Here is a 13,256-nt window from a genome sequence, read left to right on the forward strand (position 1 = left end):
ACGCTAGGAAATGCAATTCGATTACTTTTCTTTTTCTCTACTCTTTTCAAGTTGACACAAAATCAGAATGAACTTCAACGTTCAACCCACATGCTTTTTTTTGTAGCCCTAAATAACGAAAGTGACCTTGTAGCATCATTAGTTGACGATAGAAATCAGCTAAAGTGTTGACTGTGTTGTGTATTATTATAATTATTATCAGAATAATATTAGATAATTATTTTTTCAATCAACATCAGTTAATTATTTTAACATTATTTTATTTTATTTTTATTTTAAATTATAAAATTTAAATTTTAAATCATACATTTTACCTATCTAAATTCCAAAATTGATTAATATTAACTAACTAATAAAAATTGGTTCGCTATATTTAATCTTATTATTATATTATTACTTCTATTATTGCTATTGTACAGTCAAGAAAGGCTGCACTATGTGGTTCAGCTATGCAAGTAAACTACATCAAAAACATTTTGTCGAAACAATATAGTATATATGTATATAATAGACCCATATAACTATTATATATTTGCGCCATATTATTGATGAATAGAGGAGCGAATTGAAATTATTATTGCGCGATAATATTAACTATGGCGGTGGGGATACTGACAGCGGCGAGCAGTGGGAGAGAATACGGCGGCAGGATTACTTCTTTTGTGATTATGTCTTGTATGGTGGCTGCCACTGGAGGCATTATCTTCGGTTATGATATTGGAATTTCAGGTTTGTATTACTCAACTGAACTTCAATTTTATATAACATTCATATTTGATTTTAGTTAGTGCGTACTTTTACTTCCTCCAGTAATGGAAATATAAAAGAGGAAACGAAACTATGTTATGTTGGCCAATTTGAGAGATTTTGACAAAAAAAAAAAGGGAATTTCTATGTGCAACTGATTAATTGAAATATCAGTTGAGGTCTACTTTAATAGACTAATAGTTGTCCCTTGTAATGAATTTGTAAGTTATATAATTCATAATTTTCTGTAATAATATTATGGAAGGATTTGCTTGTTTATTGATTTTTTTAAATAAAACACATGTCTGTTTAATTTTTATTATGAAATAAAAAATTTAGTAATATATATACTAATATAGTGATTAATTTTTAATAATATAATTATTATGTTAATTATTTTTTGCTTATAATCTATTCAATATAAGACACTTTAACCAACATTTTAGAACTTTTATATATTTAAATCCAACAATGTTACGTGTACACTAAAATCAGCCACTAATATAAAATATATATTAAAAATGATTTAAATGATATGTAGTAACTAATTCTAGTGGCTAATTTTAGTGTATAAATAAAATTTTTTTTAAAATAAAAACTAAATATTCAACACTTTGATTAAATTAGAGAGAGAAAAAAAATTTTGGTTAAGGAGAATATATAAATTTGATATACCAAATTTCATCCACAACCTTTTTTCATTTTATCAAATGAATTGGATAGCTTCCAATTTCAAGTATTACAAATACCATTCATATTATAGTCACAAGCACAATATTAAGAGTTCTATTCATTTGGCATCGGTCAAGTTTTTGAACTTGAGTGCACTAATTAAAAAACATAAATAGTGACTATAAACCAAAGTCTTGCGAGTAACTTTAATGTTGTTTAAAATTTTCAATCTAACTCCAAGCCCAAAACAAAAAATGTGCTCCCAAGGCTTTAAGTCCAAAGTCCAAATACGCCAAGTTAAAAAGTCTCCATCAATTTACCAAAAAAAAAAAAGCCTCCATCATCTAGAAAATTGATAGGAGTTTACCAAAAAAAATGAAAATTATTAGAAAAATTCTTTCTTTAATTTTTTTTTTTAAACAAAAGAGCTTAATACATAAAGTGGAGCGAATAAGCTAAGAGAGAACTAGTAACCACGTATCACTTAACATGCAAAATAACGTATTTCCTTGTTGTTTTCGATATAGCCATTAACAACTAAAGGGATCATCACGCCTTCACTCCTAGTAACTAAGACTAGACAAATTAATGATCTCATCTACTCCTTGTCCTTTATTTTGGAATATTCGCCTATTCCTTTCGATCCAGACGTTCTAAACTATCGCAAAGAAACATAAGAACCATTTCTTGTGCTCTTTCTTGCTACAAGTTGCTCCTGTCCAGTTTAAAAAATGTTCCTTCAGAGTACCGGAAATGGACCACTTCTGTTAAGATGAGCTAACCATGCACACCACACCTGCCAAAGGAATTCACATCTAAGAAATAAGTAATGAACATATTCCACATCCTTATTACATAGTACACACAAGTTATCCTCATGGTTAATTATTGCAAGCCGACAGAATCTTTCTTTTGTATTCATCTTGTCTATCAAGACGAACCAAATAAACAGCTCCACTCTTGGAGGAACTAAACTTTTCCAGATAGTCTTGGTGAAACTATAACTAATTATGTCCTCCGAAAGTGTTTCCTCCTGCAATACCTGCACAAATGAGTTAGTAGAAAACGCACCTTGTCTGTCAAACTTTCACTCAACCCTATCCTCTCTGTTAGCTGCTAGATTAAACAGCCTCAAAGTGTCATGTAGTTGACTCACAAGTTTCAATTCCCATTGGAATAACTCACGCTTCCATTGGAAGTTCTAAATCCATTCTAACACATCCTAAAACCCACAATCCCCAATGACAGATCCTTTCTGTATTGAAACCGAGAAGACCCTTGGAAACCTATCCTTCAGGAGACCACAGTATAGCCAGACATCCTCCCAAAATCGAGTTCTTCTACCATCACCAACTTTCATAGTCAATCCAATTATCATCTTGTCTCTTACGTGCTGCTCCTTAATCTGTAGTTGATAGATATCCTTCCATGGACTCCCTCTAGTAGGTAGTTTCTGAGTAGAAAGTAGCTCGTTAGGATTGAACTTATTACAAAAGTATACTACCTTTTTCCACAAAGACATTCTTCCTTTGAAAACATCTACCACCACTTAAACAACAGTGCTGTATTACGGACCATCACGTCTCCTACACCTAATTTTTTCGGAGTCTGAATCACTTCCCATCTAACCAAAGCTATATCATTCCTACCATCTCCTTACTCCAGAAGAATTTTCTCTATAATAAAATCAATTTCTCAACAACAGCGTTCGACATCTTATATAAGCTCAAATAATATACCAACAACTATTTAAAACAGCTTTAATAAGCAGTAACTTTTTTGCTTTGTTGAGCACCTTTCTTTACTTTATTTGAATTTATAACTGAGACCAAAAAATCATAATCAGTCATTATGTAATAAAACTGAAACTGAGTCTATACAATGCAGGAGGGGTAACATCAATGGCATCATTCTTGGAGAAATTCTTCCCACATGTATACAGGAAGATGAAAGAAGACACCCACATCAGCAACTACTGTAAATTTGATAGCCAGCTTCTTACAACATTCACCTCATCACTCTACATTGCTGGTCTCATATCAACCTTCTTTGCCTCATCGGTCACCAGAGCCTTTGGTAGAAGATCATCAATTCTTGTAGGTGGTGCTGCATTCCTCATGGGTGCTGCTCTTGGTGGTGCTTCCCTCAACATTTACATGCTAATCATTGGTCGAGTTCTTCTCGGAGTTGGAGTTGGCTTTGCAAATCAGGTAACTTTATTCTTTCAACTAAAGGAGACAATACTGCATGGGGATCAAATTTAAGAGTAATTCACCTTAAACTCACAATAATAGTGGATCTTAACAAACCAACTTGAGTTGGTGAAATAGTTAGCCCATTAGTTTACTTAAACAAGTGTGGTGGAAAATTTAAATTCAAATTATTAAAAAGAAAAGGGATAAGTATTGTTTTGGTCCCTCACGTTGAGGGTCGGAATCGAACCCGTCCCTGATCTAATTTTCGATTTAGAATCGTACTTAACGTTTTTTTTCGTATTAAAATCGTCCTTTTCTACTTTTATTTTTTTGTTTTTACCAAATTACCCTTTATTATTAAAAAATTATAAAATAAAATAATTATAAAATAAATAAAAAAAAAGAAGAAAAGGGAGTGGGGGGGAAGTCTGCGAGAAAAAGGGAGGGGGGAGGAGGGGGGAGAAGGAAATCGGAGGGGAAGGGGCCGCGCTCCACGCCGTCCGGTCGCACCGCCGTCGCGCCGTCTCATCCCGCCGCGCCTCACCGCCAGATCCGCGCCTCACGCCGTCACCCATGGAGCCACGAGCTGCGCCGGTCGCCGCCGCTTCGCCACCGCACCGCACCACACCAACCCACCACCGCTTCTTCTTCTTTTTCTTCTTCTTCTGTGAAATCTGTGAATTTTCTGTGAAATCTGTGAATTTTTTGGTGCTGATGAATTTTCTGTTGATGATGATGATGATGAGGGGTGAGGGAGTGGGTGAGGGGGGTTACGATGAGGAGGTGAGGGAGTGGGTGAGGGGGAGGCGGTGAGGGGTGAGGGGTGAGGGATGGGGGGGAGGCAGTGAGGGGTGGCGGGTGAGGTGAGGGTGGCGGGTGAGGCAATGAGGGGTGAGGGATTGGGGGGGAGGCAGTGAGGGGTGGCAAGTGAGGTGTTGAGGGGTGGGGGGAGGCAGTGAGGGGTGGCGGGTGAGGGTGAGGGGTGAAGGGGGGAGGCAGTGAGGGGTGGCGGGTGAGGGTGAGGATGAGGGTGAAGGGTGGGGGTGGCGGGTGAGTGTGAGGGGTTGGGGGGAGGCAGTGAGGGGTGGCGGGTGAGGGTGAGGGGTGGGGGGAGGGGAGGGGGATTCAGGAAGGGGAGGGGGAGGGGGAAGGGGAGACTGGGGGTGGGGGTGGGAGGCGGGAAGGAGAGGGGAAGAGGAGGGGGAGGGGGACCAGGGAAGGGGAGGATGAGGGGGGAAGGGGAGACCGAGGTGGGGGTGGGGTGGGGGAGGGGTATTTTTGTCCAAGAAAATGAAAAGAACGATTTTAATACGAAAAAAAAAACGTTAAGTACGATTCTAAATCGAAAATTAGATCAGGGACGGGTTCGATTCCGACCCTCAACGTGAGGGACCAAAACAATACTTATCCCAAAAGAAAAAGTGGATCTTAACTTTATTATTTTTTACCTTTTTTTTTCCGAATTAATGCTTATCTCTTATTAACTTTACCACGAGTTTGAATCCTTCTTAAATATTTTAGTCTTATTTTTACAAATACACTAATATCATTCGCCTTTTATCATGGTTTTAAAAATTAAATCAGTAATCTAACTAGTAAAATAAAAAATTCAAAAATTTAAAAGTTCAACCAAAATTTAATCAAAGATAACTCGGATATAATAAAATAATATATTTATAAAGAAGTGCTGGGATGAAATTGGGAAGGAGTTCATTGAAGCTGTCATGGGGTTCTTTCGGTCGGCTAGGCTCCCTACGGATTCGAATATCACTTGGGTGGCTTTGGCACCAAAGTTTGTTGGAGCTACAGAAATCAAATATCTCCGGCCAATTAGTATGGTGGGTTGTGTGTATAAGGTTATCTCTAAGGTGCTAGTTCGGAGAATGCGAAACGTGATGCCAGGCTTAGTAGGCGAGCCTCAAAGTGCGTTTGTGCAAGGCAGGAAGATTCATGATGGGGCTTTGATAGCCTGTGAAACTGTGCAGTGGATTAAGGCAAGAAGAAGGAGCTCAGCGATAATCAAACTGGACTTTCAAAAGGCATATGATAGGGTCAAATGGAGTTTTTTGGACATTGTTCTGCAGAAGATGGGATTTGGTCAGAAGTGGCGGGGTTGGATTAAGGAATGTGTATGTTCGGCGTCTATGTCGGTACTAATAAATGGATCCCCTTCAAAGCCATTCAAAATGGAAAGGGGTCTATGACAAGGGGATCCGCTGTCGCCCTTTCTATTTGTGCTAGTTGTTGATGTCCTTCATCGGATGATCGGAGAGGCGGTAACAAATGGGCGCATTGATCCGCTTTTGGTAGGACGAGATCATATTGAGCTGTCACACTTGCAGTTTGCAGATGATACAATACTGTTCTGTCCTCCAGAGGAAGAGACTATCAGGAATTACAAGCGCTTATTGCATTGCTTTGAACTGATGTCCGGGTTGAGTATTAATTTTGAGAAGTCCAGTTTCATTCCAGTTAATTGTGATGAGTGTTGGACGAGACAGATGTGTCAGCTTTTGGGATGTAAGGAAGCCTCTTTGCCAGTCCGATACCTTGGAATCTCTCTAGGAGCGAACCCAAGGTTAGTTAAGACTTGGAAACCGGTAATTGATAAGGTGGAAGAAAAGTTAAGCTTGTGGAAGGCGAAGACTCTCAATAAAGCGGGCAAGCTAGTTCTCATTAAGTCTGTCCTCAATAGCCTGCCTATATACTATCTCAGCCTGTACAAGATGCCAAAGGCAGTAGCAGAAAAGTTGATCTCACTGCAAAGACGGTTCTTGTGGAGTAAGGAGGATGGGAAGTTAGGGAAGCCACTAGTGAGATGGGAGATAGTGATGGCTCCTAGAAAGGCGGGTGGGTTAGGAGTGGGAGATGCAGTGGTTAGGAATCTAGCCCTTCTATTCAAGTGGTGGTGGAGGTTTTCAAAAGAGGATTGCCCCTTATGGAAGAGAGTAGTTTTCTCTTGTAACAGCATGAATTCCTCTGTAATGCTGTGTGGTCAGCCTATTCCTTCAAGAGGGGGCCCTTGGAGGGATATCTGTCAGCTCCAGATCAGGGAGCCACATATCAGAGAAAAGATGATCAGAGGGTTATCTATGGATGTAGGAAATGGCAGAACAATCAAGTTCTGGGAGGATATCTGGTTGCCTGGTGGAAGGTTGAAAGAGATGTTCCCAAGACTTTTCTCGGTCTCAAACCTTACAGGATCTGTTATAGGAGAGTGCGGATTTTGGGATGGGTTAGAATGGATCTGGAGTTTCCAGTGGAGGAGAGAATTATTTCAGTGGGAGCTGGATCTTTTACACCAACTCCATGAGGTCTTGCAGTCAGTTAGAATAACAACTGAGAGGGAGGACAGGGTGGTTTGGAAATATGATAAAACTGGTATTTTTACTACTAATTCCTTTGTGCAGGTAATGCAGGAAGTAGCACTCTCGGAGGAAATTACGAGCTATAGCTTCACTAGCGCTATTTGGAGGGGTTTTGCTCCGCCAAGGGTTGAGTTATTTTCATGGTTTGTTTTGGTTGAGAGGGTGAATACTAAGGAGAGGCTATGCAAATTAGGAGTCATTGACCAGCATGATAATATGTGTGTTTTATGTTGTAAGTCTGTTGAATCTGCTTGTCATCTATTTATTGGCCGTGAGATCACTTGGCAGGTGTGGTGTGCATGGCTATTCGCTCTTGGAAGGATATGGGCTATGCCGGGTACAATAAAGCAACATTTTGAGAGCTGGTCGAATGCTTCACAAAGAAAGAATGAGCGGAGGCGGTGGTTGATTGGATTTTTTGCTGTTATCTGGGCAATTTGGATAGAAAGGAATGGTAGAGTCTTCAATAATAAAGGCTCAGGGGTGATGGAAATAATAAACAGATCCTTTATGCTCTCGGACGAGTGGCTTGGTGGTGAACCTCCTGGTTGTTGATGGCAATGCCGAAGATGACTAGGGGTACTTTACTTATTGTGTTGACCCTTGGTGGTCTGTACGTTTAGTAGCCTGTTACTTATGTTCTGATGCTCCACCTTGTTGTGTTGAGCACTACTTATTTCAAAAAAAAATATATTTATTCATAAAATATATAAATTTTTTTATGTTTTATTATTTTGAATTGATTAATCATTAAATCAATTAATTGATTGTTTAATTGGTTATTTGAATTTTTTTTTCATCAATTCATTGTTGACCAATTTTTATCTTGAACCGGATCGATTCAGTGATCGCTTCTCAGTTAACTAGACCAATTTGTGATTAACTGGACAGATTTTCAATTTTTAATCTCGTTCTTAGAACAATAACTTTTTTTGAAACAAAGAAAAAAAGAACTAGCTTTTAAGAGCCTATTAGTATTACTATGGACTATGGAGAACTAAAGAAAGCAACGAAATAAAATAGAATGCTATGCCATGTGTTATAAGACGTGTGACATCTAAGATGCTTAATAACGATAACAATTAACCACAGCTGCAAGTCTGCAACAACAATTCAAAGCATAACTATCATTAGATGAGCATAATGCACATAGATTGCTTAGTTTTCCATTTTTTTTGTTTTGATTGTTTTGCACTTTGCAGTCAGTCCCATTATATCTCTCTGAAATGGCACCACCAAGATACAGAGGAGCATTCAACAATGGCTTCCAACTATGTGTCGGAATCGGTGTTCTCTCAGCCAATCTGATCAACTACGGCACAGAAAAGATCAAAGGCGGTTGGGGCTGGCGAATCTCTCTAGCGATGGCGGCAGTTCCAGCTTCAATGCTCACTATTGGGGCTATTTTCATGCCAGAAACACCCAACAGCATAATGCAGCATAGCAATGACCATGACAAAGCTAAACAAATGCTGCAAAAAATTCGAGGCACCTTGAACGTCGAAACAGAACTCCAAGACCTCATCGAAGCAAGCAACGTTTCGAATTCCATCAAGCATCCATTCAAGAACATACTAGAAGCAAAGTATAGGCCTCAGTTAGTTATGGCAGTTGCCATACCCTTCTTCCAACAATTCACAGGAATTAATGTCATTTCGTTCTATGCTCCAATCTTGTTTCTGACTATTGGATTGGGCGAAAGCGCTTCACTCTTGTCCGCGGTGGTGACGGGGCTAGTAGGCACCACTTCAACCTTCATATCAATGCTGTTGGTTGACAAGGTGGGAAGAAGGACATTGTTCATAGTTGGAGGAATCCAAATGTTCTTCTCACAAGTAATAATTGGAAGCATTATGGCCGCCGAGCTCGGCGACCATGGCGAAATAACAAAGGAATATGCATATCTAGTTCTGCTTTTGATATGCATATATGTTGCCGGGTTTGGCTGGTCATGGGGTCCGCTGGGATGGTTGGTTCCCAGCGAGATTTTCCCGCTCGAAATTCGCTCGGCGGCGCAGAGTATCAATGTTGCGGTTAACTTTCTGTTCACGTTTATCGTTGCTCAAACTTTTCTGAGTATGTTGTGCCATTTCAAGGCTGGAACTTTCTTCTTCTTTGGCGGTTGGGTGGTTCTGATGACTGCTTTTGTGTATTTCTTGTTACCTGAGACAAAGAATGTGCCAATTGAGCAAATGGAGAAAGTTTGGAGGGAACATTTCTTTTGGAAGAGGATTGTCGGAAACAAGAGTAGTAGTGGTACCTTGATATAATGTGATGTTTGAAAATGTGACTAGTTAGTTAGTAATGACCGCAGTTTAATTGCTATATATAGTATATTCTTAAGCTTGCTGGAAAATGTATGTACGTTAACGTAACTATCTATATAGGTCGATTCAACTTATCAGAGTTGCGTGATTCAGGTTCATTTGTGATCTTTCATGACACAGAGAAAGAATAGTAATCTGTGATTTGTTCGAAGAAATACTATATATAATCATTTTTTTTTTACTAACTCAGAAACACTTCAATCATAAATTAGATATGGCACCAAATAGGGTTTGAAAATATTAATAGAAGTTATTTTTGTAAACTTTTTAAATTTAGTAGGAAGTATTGACATATGTGACATACATTATCAAAAATATTTTTAAAAAGTTTTGGTAAAACTTAAATAATGGTACGACTAATATTAATAGTTTGACTTTTAATTCATAAATACTTAAATATCATATAAATCATAAAAATTATATATACATATGTAATGTGTTCATACTTGAATTGGGTTACGTACTTAGGAGTGTCAAAACGGGTCGAGTCCGTCGGGCCGATCCGCTAAACCCGCTAAAAAATGCGGGTCGGGAGTCCGTCAAGTTTAAAAAATCCGCCAAACCCGCACCTCCAAATTAGCGGGTTTTGGCGGGGCGGGGCAGGCCAGTCCGCCGTGCATAAATTTTTTTTATTTTTTTATTAAATAAAAGAGTGATTATTACTATAAAATTAATAATTATAGAATTTTTAAAGACTTTTTTTTCATTTTTTGTTTTTATTCTTCTTTTAGTTATTAATTTTATTTATTTTATTTTACAATTTCGTATATATGCTCAAATTATGTGATTTATTTTTTAAAACAAAGATGATTCTATTGACAAATATTATTTTGAACAATTTTATTGAAGTTAAAATTAAAAAAATAGTAAAAAAATTATATTATAATTTGACTATTTTTTATTTGTATTTGATTTTTTAATTATTATTTTTTGGTTAATTTTAATGAATTTTATTTTTCAAACAAAAAAGAAATAGTCAAGCGGCCTAGCCCGCCAATCCGCCACAAAGCGGGGCGGACTAGCATTTTGAACCCATTTTAATTGGCGGGGCGGGTCGGTACGCACCATTTATGGATGGGCCTAGGCGGGACGGGTTGGGACGGGCCGACCCGCTTTGCCACCCCTACGTACTTATGAGAATCTGAGATTCCGATTGTTTACAGACTAGATAGGGAGGGCAGCCTGTAGTGACATTCCGAAACTTAAGTCAGTTGAGTGCTTAGTCGATATATCCTTACCTGTCACGGAGTCCCCGTTTTATATATTTCATAGATATTCGTTGAGCATTTATTGCCTCGGATTGACGTTTATATTGTTTGTTTTTCCTTTCCTGATTCGGCATTACTTACGTTATCCATGTTTCTCGCATGATGTCGGTAACGCTCAATTTGTGGCAGTCGAATCCTCGTTATCCATAATTTCTATATTAGTGCCTCAACTTGGGTCTCTTAACTTTGCGATTTGCCAAGTATGTCCAAATTTTATGTACTGGGCCATTTTTTGTATTTTTGGATTTTTTTGGGCCTTTTTGAGCACCAAAACTCTTTTCAAAAAGAAGTTGTGCAGTTTCTTAAACCGTTTTGTTCTCCCTTGGATTTTCGAACCATCACCTATACTTCTTTCTCTCTTTCCATCAATCAATCAATTAATGAAACATTAACCCTTTAATGATAAGAGTGAGTTTTACTTCTCTTTACTTCGCTTCTCATTTCACGCTTGTTTCTGAAGAACCACTTTTCATCTTCTGAAAGAGAAAGCCTCTTCTTCAATTGCCAATGGTTCTTTTTGGGCACTCGAGACTTCCTTCCTCCTTCTTGTGGTTGTTATTTTTGTCAGGTAAATTTTGTTTCCTTTATTCTTCATGTTTGCTTCGTTGCTATATGTTTTGTGAAAACGATGAAATTTAAAACTGTGAAATGATGAAAATGCATGTTTTTTATATCATTCTTAAAATGTTTGTTTTTGCTTCATTGTTCGGTATTCTTTGTTGCTTGTTGTTTGGGTGATTTAGTAATCAGATTACTTTAGTGGAGTAGTACTGCTTAGCTCTTGTTTTTCCCTTTTGGGGCATGAATAATTCGTAGAGTTCTTGTTTATGGATTTTATGGTGGTTTTAGGGTAGAGATTTCCTTTTCTATAGGAAAGAAAAATAAATTTTCTCTCCATGACATAGTGGTGGTGGTGCCCCTGTAGGTATTCTGAGATGTCGAGAAAAAAGGTAGTTGCCTCTCGAGAGCATGTTGGGACATCATCCTCTAGGCCAGCTCCACATCCTCTGCATCGTGCAGGTCAACGTGTAGACCTGTATTCATGGGTTTCCGAGGAAGTGAGCTCCACTCCTTGTACTATCACTAAGGACGAGCTCAAAGCTGTACGAGTGGCTGGGGTCATTTTTAATTCTGATGAAAGAAATTTATACGTACTTTCTGTTCCCCACCTAGATGATCATCTTTGTCACTTTAATCATCACGTGGGCTCCCGACTTGATTTGCTATGGATGTATGAGACGTTGTTTACACGTCTTGGAGTTCGCCTTTCATTTTCTGACTTCCAACAAGATATTCTAAGCTATACTGGTTGTGCGCCTTCATAGCTACACTGCAACACTTGGGCTACCATCTGGGGCTTCGAGTTGTTGTCTTTGTTTTTAAGGTTGACTGCTTCTTATAGGGTCTTTTTTCTATTTTTTTTTACGTTAACTATGCCTTTTAGCTCCCAAAGTTGCAGATTTATTTCTTTCTAAGGTATCCTGAATAGGAGATCTTGACCCTTTTTGACGAGTCTTATCATGATTTTGGAGAGAAGTCTTTAAGATTGAGAAGGTAGAGGGGACCACACATTTTTTCATGACTTTAAAAGATGAAAGTTTAACTTATATTGGAATTTTCATGTGTCGTTTCCCAATATTCAATTGCAACGTGTCAACACTTCCGAGTTTGCAAGTATCCAAATACTTTTGGAACTTTGGGGTGAAAATCCTATCTCTCTTTGGACTGTTTGCCGACGAACATGCTGCTCGGAATGCTATTAGTAAGTGCTTTGTTGTGTGTTTTTTACCTTTACTATTCTAATGACCTTTGATACTTGTGGATCTGACGAACTTGCTTTTATTTCTTTATAGTTGATATGGCTGGTGGCTTGGAGACTATTATAACAATGAAGAGGAGGTTGACTTCTGAAGCGAACGTTGCTCCGAACCCATGTAGTGGTGATCAGGTTTCTTCCTCTGCTACATTGAGTAATACGCCCCTCCACTAGAAGTTACCTTGGGAGCTGGCCTCGAGGTTCACTATGTTGAAGATGTCTCACCTCTTCCTTCTCCCACCAAGCCGGTAGCTGAAATTCCTTCTCTGAATTCCTTTGGTTGTATTTTAAAAAAAGAGTTTCAGGATCCCGAGTTCGATGATGAATATCTTTTGATTGAAAAGACGAAGTCGGGTTTGGCTAAACTCCCTCTAGAAGAAACTGTTCCTCGGGTTTAGAGAATGTTACTTCTAGGAGTGTCAAAACGGGTCGAGTCCGTCGAACCGATCTGCTAAACCCGCTAAAAAAGGCGGGTCGGGAGCCCGTCAAGTTTAAAAAACCCGTCAAACCCGCACCACCAAATTGACGGGTTTTGGCGGGGCGGGGCGGGCTGGGCCGAAAATTTTTATTTTTTTATTTTTTATTAAATAAAAGAGTGATTACTATTATAAAATTAATAATTATAGAATTTTTAAAGACTTTTTTTATTTTTTGTTTTTATTCTTCTTTTAGTTATTAACTTTATTTTTTTTTTTACAATTTCGTATATATGCTCAAATTATATGACTTTTTTTTAAAACAAAGATGATTCTATTGACAAATATTATTTTGAACTATTTTATTGAAGTTAAAAATTAAAAAAAATAGTAAAAAAATTATATTATAATTTGACTATTTTTTATTTATATTTGATTTTTTAATTA

General features: G+C 38.0%; 1 protein-coding gene across 1 annotated transcript; it reads left to right on the forward strand.

Annotated features, from left to right (window-relative positions):
- Positions 1-437: 437 nt before the first annotated feature.
- LOC112796901 (hexose carrier protein HEX6) lies at positions 438-9,407 on the forward strand. Its single transcript, XM_025839573.2, has 3 exons — positions 438-729; positions 3,307-3,629; positions 8,185-9,407. Exons 1-3 carry the CDS (start codon positions 597-599, stop codon positions 9,250-9,252), a joined length of 1,524 nt encoding a protein of 507 aa, XP_025695358.1. The 5' UTR covers positions 438-596; the 3' UTR covers positions 9,253-9,407.
- The last annotated feature ends 3,849 nt before the right edge of the window (positions 9,408-13,256 follow it).

This window comes from Arachis hypogaea, chromosome 4, assembly GCF_003086295.3.
Source record: "Arachis hypogaea cultivar Tifrunner chromosome 4, arahy.Tifrunner.gnm2.J5K5, whole genome shotgun sequence".
NCBI classification, from domain to species: Eukaryota; Viridiplantae; Streptophyta; class Magnoliopsida; order Fabales; family Fabaceae; genus Arachis; species Arachis hypogaea.